This window comes from Anolis sagrei, chromosome 1 (assembly GCF_037176765.1).
Source record: "Anolis sagrei isolate rAnoSag1 chromosome 1, rAnoSag1.mat, whole genome shotgun sequence".
NCBI classification, from domain to species: Eukaryota; Metazoa; Chordata; class Lepidosauria; order Squamata; family Dactyloidae; genus Anolis; species Anolis sagrei.
In genome coordinates, this window is record NC_090021.1 from 10,653,895 (window position 1) to 10,667,138 (window position 13,244).

Genomic DNA, 13,244 nt, shown 5'->3' on the forward strand with positions numbered 1-13,244 from the left:
TTCTCATCCATAGTGAACTCTCGGAGAGGTGGGAAATCTGTCAGATATGATCTCATTTCCTTCATATGGGAGTCTCAGATAAGGGGAAGGGATCTGAACAATGTAAAAGCTCCAGGCATCTTTCTCACCAAACCCTGAGGACACAGACAGAGTTGGTGTGGTGTGCAGAGAAAAGAAAATAAGATTTCTGAGAACTTGCTAAAATACAAAAGCTTGGATGAGCTTCTTTTAAAGCTAACATTCCCAGAAAGCACCCTGCCAGCATAACCAGTGCTGCTTCCAAAATGTCATTTTTTTCCAAACTCTGAAAACAGTGGATACTGGAATAGGATAGCAAGTAATGTCTCCCATAGCCGGAGGCGGCCCTAGGTAATTTTCAATGGTAAGCAAACAGTATTTTGGCACCCCCCCCCCCCAAAATCAATCACTGATATATATTTCTGTTCATCGTGGGAGTTCTGTGTGCCATATTTGGTTCAATTCCATCATTGGTGGAGTTCAGAATGCTCTTTGATTGTAGGTGAACTTTACATCCCAGTAACTACAACTCCCATATGTCAAGGTCTATTTTCCCCCAAGAGCGCCTCAAGAGCACCCCTGGGCAAAATCAACTATACTGCAAATGCTTACTTTGCGTAATGGGTTGAGCCGCCCCTGCCCTTAGCATTGTTGTTGTTGTTGTTAAAATTGTTGTATCCTAGCCTTAGAGCAACAGAAAACAAGTTTTTCCCCTCCTCAATGATATAAGATTAAATAGAGTTGGTATCAAAATAATTTTGAAAGACAAATTCCAGAATGGTCAGAAGTCATTTTGGTGCTGTGTGCCATCAAGTATTAACCAATTTATGGTGATCCTATATGGAATCTGTCAAGGGGTTTTCTTGACAAGATTTGTTCAGAGGGGGGTTGCTGTTGCCTTCTTCTGAGAGGCTGAGTAGGGATTTGAACCCAAGATTACCAGACCACTAATCAAGACCCAGACTTTAGCACAACTGGTTAATCGAAAGGTTGGTAGTTGAATGGCCTTGTAGCTTTAAAGCCTTGCTGGTTGTTGCCCACTCTTCCGCCTGCTCTGATGTCAGGCTACACAGAGAAGCCATTGAAATCCACAATCATGTGGACAATTTCACCAGAAAGGAGGAAACCATGAAAATGAACAAAATCTGTCTAGGTAAAGGTAAAGGTTGTCCCCTGACATTAACTCCAGTCATGTCTGACTCTGGGGTGTGGTGCTCATCTCCATTTCTAAGCCGAAGAGCCAGTGTTGCCCATAGACACCTCCAAGGTCATGTGGCCACCATGACCGCATGGAGTGCTGTTACCTTCCCACCGGAGCGGTACCTATTGATCTACTCATATTTGCATGTTTTTGAACTGCTAGGTTGGCAGAAGCTAGGGCTGACAGTGGAAGCTCACGCCGCTCCCTGGAATCAAACCTGCGACCTTTTGGTCAGCTCAGCAGCTCAGTGCTTTAACCCACTGCGCCACCGCCCCCCCCCCCCTAAAATCTGGCTACCAGTATTAAAAAACCCTCTGAAATCAGGACAGTAAATAAAGAACAACACTGAAAAAACAGGGGAATTCCAGATAAGGATCAATCAAAGCACAATTACGCCACTCAGCAAAGGATCTCCTGGGCTACAACCAGACAGGCTTTGAAGCTACAAGGCCATTAAATGCTAATCAAGGTGGCCAATTGCAACATTCACACTTGCCTCAAGCAGACAAGAGTTCTTTCTCCCACACTGGACATGATTCCACAGATATATAAACCCCATTATCTTGGTTTCCAAGAGACCTCACACCTCTGAGGATGCCTGCCATAAATGTGGGTGAAATGTCAAGAGAGAATGCTTCTCGAACATGGCCATACAGCCTAGAAAACTCACAGCAACCCAACCATCAAAGAGTTTAAGATGAAGACATAAAAGAAAACTTTCCCAAGCTTTATTTCAGTTAGAATAATGTAAACTGGGTGAATGTTGCCACCTGCTGGGTGAAAACATTTGTGCATTTACTATACATATACATAGCTTTTATGGATTGGTCCAAAGAGGCCTGAGTTTGAATCATAGAATTCCTGAGTGTTGGCCAAGCACACTGAAGCTTCTGGGAACTGAAGTCAAAAATACCCAGAGAGCCAAAGTTTGAGAACTACTGCCTTAGAGGATGTTTGGGAATTTAAAAAAATCTGTGTTGCCTCCTGCAGTTGCCAATACATAGATAGAATACATAGAAGAACACATTGGTGGAAGGAGAGGGAAGGATCTGTGAGTATATTTGATGGGAGAAGGTGCTAAGACAATGTTCTATTTTAAGTTGCATTTCCCATATTTCTTCTTTGAATGCAGTTTTCCTGCTTCTTGGCAGAAAGGGGTTGGACTGGATGGCCCACGAGGTCTCTTCCAACTCCATGATTCTGTTATTCTTCCTTCCTTCTGCTCTTGTTTTGTGGGCTCTCCTTTTAGATCTCTGACCACCCTGGGCCTTCCACATCTCCAGCTGCTGTCCTTCACTTGCAGCACAGTTGTCGCCCACCGGTGCAAGTGCCAATTTGTTCCTCATTGTAGAAACAATGCCTCCGGCACCGTCCTCGGTAGTTGCGACACTCCAGAGTATCATAAAGGTCTCCTGTTGCTGTTTAGAAAAAAAGAGGTACAGGTGAGAGCGGAAGTGAAACTGGAGGAAGGCAGTGGAGGCATGACTTCAGATCACATTGTTCTGTCGCCGCTGGAGCTGAAATTAAATGCTTCTAAGAGAGGATGCAAGGCTTGCGTCCAGCGGGAAGCCCGGGGGCCCGAGAAGGAACATTTAGAGGAATTTTACCTATAGAATCATAGAATCATAGAATCAAAGAGTTGGAAGAGACCTCATGGGCCATCCAGTCCAACCCCCTGCCAAGAAGCAGGAATATTGCATTCAAATCACCCCTGACAAATGGCCATCCAGCCTCTGCTTAAAAGCTTCCAAAGAAGGAGCCTCCACCACACTCCGGGGCAGAGAGTTCCACTGCTGAACGGCTCTCACAGTCAGGAAGTTCTTCCTCATGTTCAGATGGAATCTCCTCTCTTGTAGTTTGAAGCCATTGTTCCGCGTCCTAGTCTCCAAGGAAGCAGAAAACAAGCTTGCTCCCTCCTCCCTGTGGCTTCCTCTCACATATTTATACATGGCTATCATATCTCCTCTCAGCCTTCTCTTCTTCAGGCTAAACATGCCCAGTTCCCTAAGCTGCTCCTCATAGGGCTTGTTCTCCAGACCCTTGATCATTTTAGTCGCCCTCCTATTAAACAGGCTTTAGGAGACTTAAGCCTAAATACAACAGTCTTTATTAATGAACAAGCAGGAATTGTAAGATTTCTAAATAGTCTATTGGCTCTTGCAGTCTTGTTTACAGGAAACAGGCACTATCTTCAAGAAACTTTGTTTAACAGAAAAATTCCCCTTTAAAGCTCCTCCCAGGCTGCTGTGAACTTAAACCTAACTGGTTTGAGTCTGCTACGGGCTGAACTGTGTCTCAGAACCGAACAGTCGTACCATCAGGCTTGAAATCACTTAGCTGAAGATGAAGAGCTGTTATTCCCTCCGGAGGTCCTCGGGGCTGTGAACCCTTTGGGAATCTTTAATCTGTTCTTCCCCAGGAAGTCTTAAAAGACGAAGCCTTTGCACAGGAGGAACGTCTGTACGCATCCTCTGCCTTGGTTTCCCTTGCTGTGACTAACTGAAAAATGGTCCCTTCCCTCCAAAAAGCAAAAAAGGGGGCGGGACCAGGGATCCTAACTATAATTGGCAGGTGGCTTACCCTATAAATGCAAATTATAACAGGAAACCCCCTGCTGCAAAAATCCCAAGCATGGGATTGCACACAAACATTTAAACACAGCGAATACATCTGGAGCTCCTGGAACAGCTGTTCCAGAACACACATATCCTCCAACATTTTGTAGATGCCTTCAGTAGTTGAGCATCATTAGAGTGTAGTCAATGATGGTAGAAGTTAGTAAGAAGGAAGAACTCACAACCTAGAGGAAGCTGCAACTGTTTGCTTTTTCCTGAGCCTACTGGGAAGGGTGAAATTTCTATTCCTTCTCCCCTATCATCACTTGCTTAGTTAATTGAATGCAAAATACATTTGCACTTTGATCATAGTTTGCAGCACCTAAAGTCAGATGGAGACAGAAAGCTGGAGAAGGCAAGAGAACAGGAATGTTTTGGAAGTACAGTAGAGTCTCGCTTGTCCAACATAAACAAGCAGGCAGAACATTGGGTAAATGAAAATGTCAGATAATACAGAGTCTCCTACTGTTACCCGTCTGACGTGACGCTAGACACCTAGACTACTAACAAGAGGGACTCAAAGGGTTAAGGCAAGGCAACGTCTCGGGGCTAGAGCAGCCCAGCAGGAAGTGCCCGGATGTGGAAAAGGAGCGTGGAAGTCACAGAGGGAAGGAGGGAGGATGCTTCCGCTTCTGGTCCTGCCTCCCCTTTCCTCCCTCCTCCTCCTCGTCTTGCCCTTTTCACTTATTGGGAATGGAGAGAGAGTTGGGGAGCACTCCTTTAATTGAAGGGGAAATGCTGGAGGAAAAGAGTGCTGAATAAGACCGAATGTCGGATAAGCGAAGATCGGATAAGCGAGATTCTACTGTAGCTGAAAAAGAAGGACAGCAGAGGATGAATTGGGACTTTCCTTTCCAAAGTGAGACAATTGAAGGCTATGGGAGAACACCCTCCACATTTGCTGGGATTAGGGAAAGAGGACCCCCATAAAAGTGGAAAAAACTGTAAATAAAAAAATATATCTATTTTTAGATATCAGAGAGAACAGTTGTCCAGGAATCTCAAGGTCCTCCAGTATAACTCTACACACAACTTCCATGGATATTGACCATAAAATTGCTGTGGTTTTATATGTTTTTATGGTTTCAATCTGAATTGTTTTAAAACAGTATTAAATGATGTTTAATAATGTTGTAATACTTGTAAAAAAAGGTAAAGGTAAAGGTAGTCCCCTGACATTAAGTCCAGTCATGTCTGACTCTGGGGTGTGGTGCTCATCTCCATTTCTAAGCCGAAGAGCCGGCGTTGTCCATAGACACCTCCAAGGTCATGTGGCCGGCATGACTGCATGGAGTGCCGTTACCTTCCCACCGGAGTGGTACCTATTGATCTACTCACATTTGCATGTTTTCGAACTGCTAGGTTGGCAGAAGCTAGTGCTGACAGTGGAAGCTCACGCCGCTCCCCAGAATCGAACCTTGTATATTTTAAATTGGATTGTAATGCTTTTATTGTGAGCTGCCTTGAGTCTCCTTATGGAGAGAAAAAGCAGGATATAAATAAACATAATAATAATAATAGTAATAATGTGTTAAAAACAAAGTGGGATATAAATAAACAGAATAATAATAATAATAATAATAATAATAATAATAATAAGTTAAAAAACGAAGTATGGATCACTGATGTTGCAATCCTAAGCGACAGCAGGATTGAGGAGAAACAACTGGAAAAGCTGACACGATATGAGGATTTAAAGATCGAACTGCAAAGACTCTGGCACAAGCCAGTCAAGGTGGTCCCAGTGGTGATTGGCACACTGGGTGCAGTACCTGAAGACCTTGGCCTGCACTTAAACTCAATCAGTGCTGTCAAGATTACCATCTGCCAGCTGCAAAAGGCCACCCTACTGGGATCTGCACGCATTATTCGCCGATACATCACACAGTCCTAGAAACTTGGGAAGTGTCCAACGTGTGATCCAATATAACAGCCAGCAGAGTGATCTTGTCTGCTGTGGACTCACCTTGTTGTGTTTCAAATAATAATAATGCCAGAGGATCTCCAAATTCCCATAGAAGCCTTTTCTCTAGGAATCCTTGGAACTTTCAGTGCAATTCTGAGCCCAGCAAAGATTGATCATAGTGACACACTGAAGGAACTGGGATTCCTAGAGAGATGTTCTTTCAAGTTAACAAAAGCATTTAAAGTCATATTTTCCCAGTATTAGGGGGGCCCTGCACCTCTAGTCCTAGCAAATGTTTAGGGCTGACTGTTGCAACCTGAGACATCCCACTGTGAGGCTATTTTGGCCATGGAGCTCAGAAGTGGGGAGGATCAGGGCAAGGAACCTTTGCTCCTCTCCTCCCTATGGTTTAGACTGCAATTCCCACAGCCCCTTATCACTGTACATGCTGGTTGGGGCAAGAGCAAAACTAACAGAAATACATAGTTTTTTTTCACTCCTGCTGTACAACACCTAACTCAAGTATGGGCAAACTTTGACCCTCCAGGTGTTTTGGACTTCAACTCCCACAATTTCTGACAGCAGGCAGGCTGTTAGGAATTGTGGGAATTGAAGTCCAAAACACTTGGAGGGCTGAAGTTTGACCATTCCTGACCTAACCTCTTTGCCTTCAGTCTGTTTGGTCTTTATTTCTCACCTGGTGCAGATTGGTAGAGGAAGAAAAGAAGGGCCCAAAGCAGGTGAAGGAATCTCATGATGTTTCAGATGAGGAAGTGGAGGTTTCATTAGAACAGACTCTTGGAGAGTGACGTCTACATGAGCCATGACTCTGGATAACCTCAGCCTTTATAGGAGGTTGGGAAAAATTCCTGCTGTGAAACTGGGAAATCAGCCAAGGCAGTAGACTTTCCTTTCTGTGTCATATGTAAATACAAGTTTTTGGGTTGGTTTCATGACCTTCTCTCAGCGATACCAGAGGCACTCCAAGTGGCCAGCTTCTGGTCAAAGGACATTTAGCATAATATATTGTTTGTGTTTCTAAATACATGTTAACTGTACCCTCAACTTGCTTCTGACACAATAAATAAATAACAAGCTTTTTGTGGTGCCAGATAAAAGTAATGTAAGGTTGACTGCATATTGAAGGGGGAGTGTTACGGAAAGGGTTCAATATTTGGAAAACTTTGCAACATACCTGTCCATTTCATGCCATCCCCGTGCCCTGAACTTCAAAACTCCACCAAGGTTAATCTGCAGCAGAGCGATGGAATGCAGTGATTTATTTGAAGCAGTGGTTCCCAACCTGTGGTCTGCGAACCACCAGTGGTCTGCAAGAATTAAAATATGGTCCGCAGCCTCACCGTTACTACAGCATTGCAACTAGAGCAACTAGCCTCGCAAAACCCTGTTATAGTGCCAAGGCTTATTAAAAATGATTTTCTGTGGGCAAGCAGATGGCGACTACTCAGGGGCGGCTCAACCCATTACGCAAAGTAAGCATTTGCAGTATAGTTGATTTTGCCCAGAGGCACTCTTGAGATGCTCTTGAAAATAGACCTTGACATATGCAAGTTGTAGTTACTGGGATGTATAGTTCACCTACAATCAAAGAGCATTCTGAACTCCACCAATGATGGAATTGAACCAAATATGGCACACAGAACTCCCTCGAAGAACAGAAAATATATATCAGTGATTGGTTGAGGGGAGGGGGGGGTGGGGCGCCGAAATACTGTTTGCTTACTGTTGAAAATTACCTCTGCGACTACTGTATGGCATATGTTCAGTGTCAGTAACTACAGCTAATGTGGTCTATCCAATGCAATTTTCTGAATCAGAAAATCAAATAACCAAACCAAGTTCAAAGTTGACCAAAAATGATTTGTAACTCTTTTGGTACTAATGTTGGAGAGTGGTCCCTGGTCAAAGTGGTCCCTGGTCAAGTGGTTCCTGGTTTAAAAAGCTTGTGAACCACTGATTTAAAGTTTTATTATTATATTAGTATCCTAAAGCTGACTTGGCAAAATTTATTCAGAGGAGGCTTGTCATTTCCTTCATTTGAAGTTGAGGAAGTGTAATGTAAGTGTAAGTGTAAAGGGCCTTCTCCGTGGTGGCCCCTCGGCTGTGGAACTCCCTCCCTAATGAGGTTAGATCTGCCCCCTCCCTTCTGAACTTCTGATAGAAACTTAAATCCTGATTATGGGATCAAGCATTCACAGAATAGTTCTTTTACTGGGAAGACAAGATTTCATTGGACTGTACTGGGACTGTTTTGGATGACGATTTTAATATGGCGATTTTAATCTAGTTTATTTATTTATTTATTTATTTATAATTCAAACTTATATGCTGCCACTCCCCTGGGGCTCGGAGCAGCTTACAAGAACAGGATAAAATCTAACACAATTTAAAAACAATTTAAAACAACAGTGTCAGAGATCAAAGGCCTGTCGAAACAGATATGTCTTACATGCCCTGCGGAAAGCTGATAGGTCCCGCAAGGCACAGACTTCAGATGGCAGAGTATTCCAGAGTGATGGTGCCACTATTGTAAAGGCTCTGCGTCTGGTTGTTGTTAGACGCAAGGTCTTGACACTGGGAATTTCCAATAGATCTTGGTCCTCAGAACAGAGGGATCTCTGGGGTTGGTAGGGGGTGAGGCGGTCCCTCAGGTACATCGGCCCCAGACCATGAAAGGCCTTAAAGGTGAGTACCATCACTTTGAAAGTGATCCGGTGCTCAATTGGTAACCAATGCAGCTGTAGTAAGATTGGTGTTATGTGGCATCTCATCGGAATTCCCGCAAGAAGCCGAGCAGCTGCATTTTGTACCAACTTGAGCTTCCGGATCACCGACAGAGCAAGGCCAATGTAGAGGGCATTACAGTAGTCCAGTCTTGAGATGACCGTAGCCTGGATCACCGTAGCTAGGTCATCCCTGGACAGGGAGGGGGCCAGCCGCCTAGCCTGCCGCAGATGAAAAAAGGCGGTTCTGCTAACGGCGGAGACCTGGGCCTCCATCGTCAGCAGAGGGTCCAAAAGGACTCCCAGACTCTTTACCAATGATTACGGGTGTAGCGCCTCGCCATCCAGGGTAGGCAGCTGGATATCCCCACTGCCCGGTCGACCCAGCAATAGGATCTCCATCTTTGCTGGATTCACCCTCAACCTGCTGTCACGCAGCCATCCAGTAACGGCCTGAAGGCACTGATGGAAACAATCGGGTACAAAGTCCGGTCGGCCTTCCATCTTCAGCACCAGCTGAGTGTCATCGGCGTACTGGTAACACTCGGGCCCAAAACCTTGAACCAGCTGAGAAAGTGGTCGCATATAGATGTTAAACAGAGGGGAGAGAATGGCCCCCTGAGGAACCCCAAAAGATAGAGGGGACCTCTCAGAGACCAGGCCTCCCCTCTCCACTCGCTGTCCACGGTTGTGAAGAAAGGAGGACAGCCAGTTTAAAGCTCTCCCCCTGACTCCAACAGCAGCAAGGCGGTAGGTCAAAAGATTGTGGTCGACTGTGTCAAATGCTGCTGTGAGATCCAATAACACAAGCAGCGCTGACCCGCCCTGGTCAAGCTGGCATCGAAGGTGATCCGTGATGGAGACCAGCACAGTCTCTGTCCCATGCCCTGCACGGAAGCCGGACTGGAAGGGATCTAGTCCGGCTGTGTCATCTAGGAATTGCTGCAACTGCTCCGCTGCTGCCCTCTCAATCACCTTGCCCAGGAATGAGAGATTTGAAACTGGGCAGTAACTGGAGGGAACTGAGGGATCTAAATCTGGTTTCTTCAGCAGGGGAGAGACCACCGCCTCTTTTAAACCCTCTGGAATTTAGTTCTAATGTATATTTTAAAAAACTATTTTAATGTATATGGATGTATTTATTATGTGTTTTATATCATGCTTGGCATTGAATTGTTGCCTGTTTGGAAGCCGTTCTGAGTCCCTCCTCGGAGGTAGAGGGGCATGGTGTATAAATGCCTGAAATAAATGATTGAATAAATAAATAAATAAATAATTTGCCCAAGGGCTCAGGAAAGAGTTGAACTCTGATCTTCCATAATTTGAATCCAATGCTCAAACCTACCTGCTGCCTATCACACAGACGTATCTTGATTTTGCTATCTGCCACTGATCATATACTTGTGCTCATCTTACCCTGGTCCTAGGCCTGAGTAATTGAATCCGTGCCATCACCCCTTGAAATTGGGGTGCAGGACTTTTCTCTGTTAACCTGAATCACACTTCAATGTAATTTCCAGATGTTTTGGACCATCATTCCTCCCATTTTAATAGCCTCACTGGTAATGCAACCCTTTTGGAGAGTTCTCGATTGGGAAAGACAAATCTTGTGGGGTGGCAGTGCTTAGTCCATAGCTACATTTAAGACAAGGATACCAAAACTAATTAAGACCAAGATATCAAAGCAATTTCATTTCTAAAGGGACCTCTTTACCAAGGGATTATCTCCATTGGGCTTTGCCTCTTTGGATATAGGACAGGGCTTCTAAAAAGTTCTAAGGTTGATGTCAGGAGGTCACTGTTAGCAGAGTGCATGGACATCCTTGATGGCAGGTACATGCTGTTCCCATTCTTGTGTGATTGACCTGAGGCCAGATAAGAACATAAGAAAGATCCAAAACTGGGACAAAGGTTCCTTTACACTATCTTCTGACTACTCTGGGAAATTCACGTGGAGACCAACCACAACTGCAAGCTTGGTGATGTATTCCTTGACGAAGGATAGGATTTTCTAGGGTCATCCACTAGCTGTCTTTTATGAGTAGGTGTTTAACAGGGCCATCCCTACTTTGGCAGAGTGTGTCTTATCGAAAATTCAGCCGAAAAGTTATAAATTACTACATGTGGTTCCATTGAGACATACAGCCAGCACACATTTTTCCTTGTAATCTTTTATGAATTTCCCTTGGAATGTTTTAGGATTTTTCCATCCACACCTTAGGAATGGGAAATGGCTTCATAGTTATCATAATTTTCTCACAGCACCCTGGAAAAATCCCAGGACACATAATGGGTTTTATCGATTGTACTCCAAAATCCACATTCATTCACACAGGTGATTGATAGTGACACTATTGTTTTGGTCATTCCCCCACCTAACAGCCCTTCAGATGTATTGTTGAAGGCTATCATGGCCGGAACCACCTACACTGGGCTTTACAGGCCAATGGCTATGCCACCTCAGATATCGGAAGAGCTACATGACCGAGAACAAGCCATGAGAGTAAAGACAAAGATCCATCCAGAGGAAAAAGTGTTTTTGTCATACATCAAGGGAACCACAGACTACATAGGGAAGCTGATGAGGAAACACAACCTGCAAACTATCTACAGCCCTACTAAGAAAATCCAAAAAAAAAATTGCTATGTTCAGCAAAGGAGAAGAGGGATCCCCTCATCTCTGCAGGAGTCTACCGCATACCATGCAGCTGTGGACAAGTCTACATAGGGACCACCAAATGCTGAATTGCCCAAACACGAATCAAGGAACATGAAAGGCACTGCAGACTCCTTCAACCAGAGAAGTCAGCCATAGCAGAGCACCTAATGAACCAACCTGGACACAGCGTATTATTTGAGAACACAGAAATGCTGGACCAGTCTAACAACTACCATGGCAGAGTACACAGAGAAGCTACTGAAATCCACAATCATGTGGACAGTTTCATCAGAAAGGAAGAAACCATGAAAATTAACAAAATCTAGCTGCCAGTATTCAAAAACTCTAAAATCATAACAGTAAATAAAAAACAAAACAAAACTCAAACACAGGGGAACTCCAGCCAGGAAACAATCAGGACCACCTGGTCACCTCTCAACAAGGAAATTTCCCAGGCAGTAACAAGTTACACCTAAAAAGCCAGACCATCAAATGCTAATCCAGGTGGCCAAATGAAACATCCACACCTAGCTCCAACAGACAAGAGTTCTCTCTCCCACCCTGGACCTTCCACAGATAGATAAACCCGTTTTCCTACTTTCCAACAGACCTCACAACCTCTGAGGATCCTTCTACAGATACAGGCGACACGTCAAGAGAGAATGCTTCTAGAACATGGCCACACATCCAAAAAATGGCCACACAACCCATCCCTTCAGATATTTGGAGATAACTCTATGATACTGCCTTGTGATCTTTTCTTCTACAGCAGTGGTTCTCAACCTGTGGGTCTTCAGATGTTTTGGCCTTCAAGTCCCAGAAATCCTAAAAGTTGGTAAACTGGCTGGGATTTCTGGGAGTTGTAGGCCAAAACACCCGGGGACCCACAGGCTGAGAACCACTATTACAGATTAGGTATTAATAAAAATTTTGCTTGACTGGGTCAGTTGAATAGCTCTGCTCAGGGGAAAATTGCAAACTATTAGAACTTTTTTTGTTTCCTTGTCTGCCTTTGTCTTTCAGCTTGCATCCATATTCCCAGCTGACAGATGGCAGCAAGGGAATACACAGAATATTTACCACTCAACGGGTTTCATTGTATAAACTGCTATTTGATAGTGGTTGGTCTTCAGCTACCAAAGTATTTGTTTGTTTAGCAGTAGGCACATCTTTTGCAATGGGGATGTGGCTTCCCTTTGCCAAGAACGAAAAAGAACCAGGCATTGGGCAGGATTTCTGGCACACTGTTCTAATAGTTTGCAATTTCCCCCTGAGCAGAGCTATTCAACTGACCCGGTAGGTTAAACAAATAGCTTCAAAGCATATCTCATGCTTAGCCTGTGCTGCATTTTTGTTGAAGCGTAACTCATTTATCAAGGCACTATTGGAGTACTCCTTGGACTATCTGATATGGGAGCGATAGAGAAGAGACTTAGGGCAGTTCTAGGTGGACACTTTATCCCAGGGTTGATCCACAGTGTTGAAGTCCAGATCGGCTCCAGGATTATTTTGACTGCAGAGGTGGGAAGGAGTCCTGGCTGTCCTGTACTGCTGAACTCATTTCCTCACTGTCGGATGGCCCTCATCACCATTGCACATTTGTTTTCCATCTAATGTCAGTGACATGTCTGGTATCCATTGCTCATCACCTGGAGTAACATTACCCAAGGTGCCAGAATGACATAGGAGGAGGGATGGGGTCCTTTCCCCTTACTTCTTTGATCATCCTTGAATCCCAATTGATATCACCCCAAGTAATGAGCAACAGGCACTAACCATGTCCTGCCTAGTAACCACTGCTAGATGAACATAAGAGGGGATGGTGGGTGCTATCTAGTGCTGCCCGGGCAGCCCAAGCCCAAGAAATATGGGATGTCTATATAAAGAGTTCCAGATGGTTCCATTTCTGAACCATCACAACTGTTTAGTGTTTACATTGGCACAAAGTTGCAGTTTGCTCTACGTTCTTGGGGAAAAATTGGAGCAACCCACAAGTTACCTACCTTTGATGGTGCTGCTCTATCTTCATTGCCTACTGTTAAGAGCCTAGGTGTCGTTTTGGATTCACAGCTGACGATGGAGGCTCAGGTCGCTGCTGCCA

The 13,244-nt window shown here is 44.5% G+C and overlaps 1 protein-coding gene across 1 annotated transcript; it reads right to left on the reverse strand.

Moving 5' to 3' along the window:
• Nucleotides 1–1,925: 1,925 nt before the first annotated feature.
• Nucleotides 1,926–6,572, reverse strand: DEFB108B (defensin beta 108B). The gene is made up of 2 exons (XM_060754629.2): nucleotides 6,438–6,572; nucleotides 1,926–2,637 (listed from the first exon to the last, which is right to left on the reverse strand). The coding sequence occupies exons 1-2, from the start codon at nucleotides 6,493–6,495 to the stop codon at nucleotides 2,513–2,515; spliced, it is 183 nt and encodes a 60-aa protein (XP_060610612.1). The 5' UTR covers nucleotides 6,496–6,572; the 3' UTR covers nucleotides 1,926–2,512.
• Nucleotides 6,573–13,244: the final 6,672 nt, after the last annotated feature.

Excerpts from the sequence above, each read along its gene's own strand:
- DEFB108B (XM_060754629.2), bottom strand. The coding sequence starts at position 6,495 with ATGAGATTCCTTCACCTGCTTTGGGCCCTTCTTTTCTTCCTCTACCAA. Across the intron at positions 2,638-6,437 it reads CCTCTACCAATCTGCACCAG|CAACAGGAGACCTTTATGAT; the intron begins GTGAGAAATAAA and ends TTTTCTAAACAG.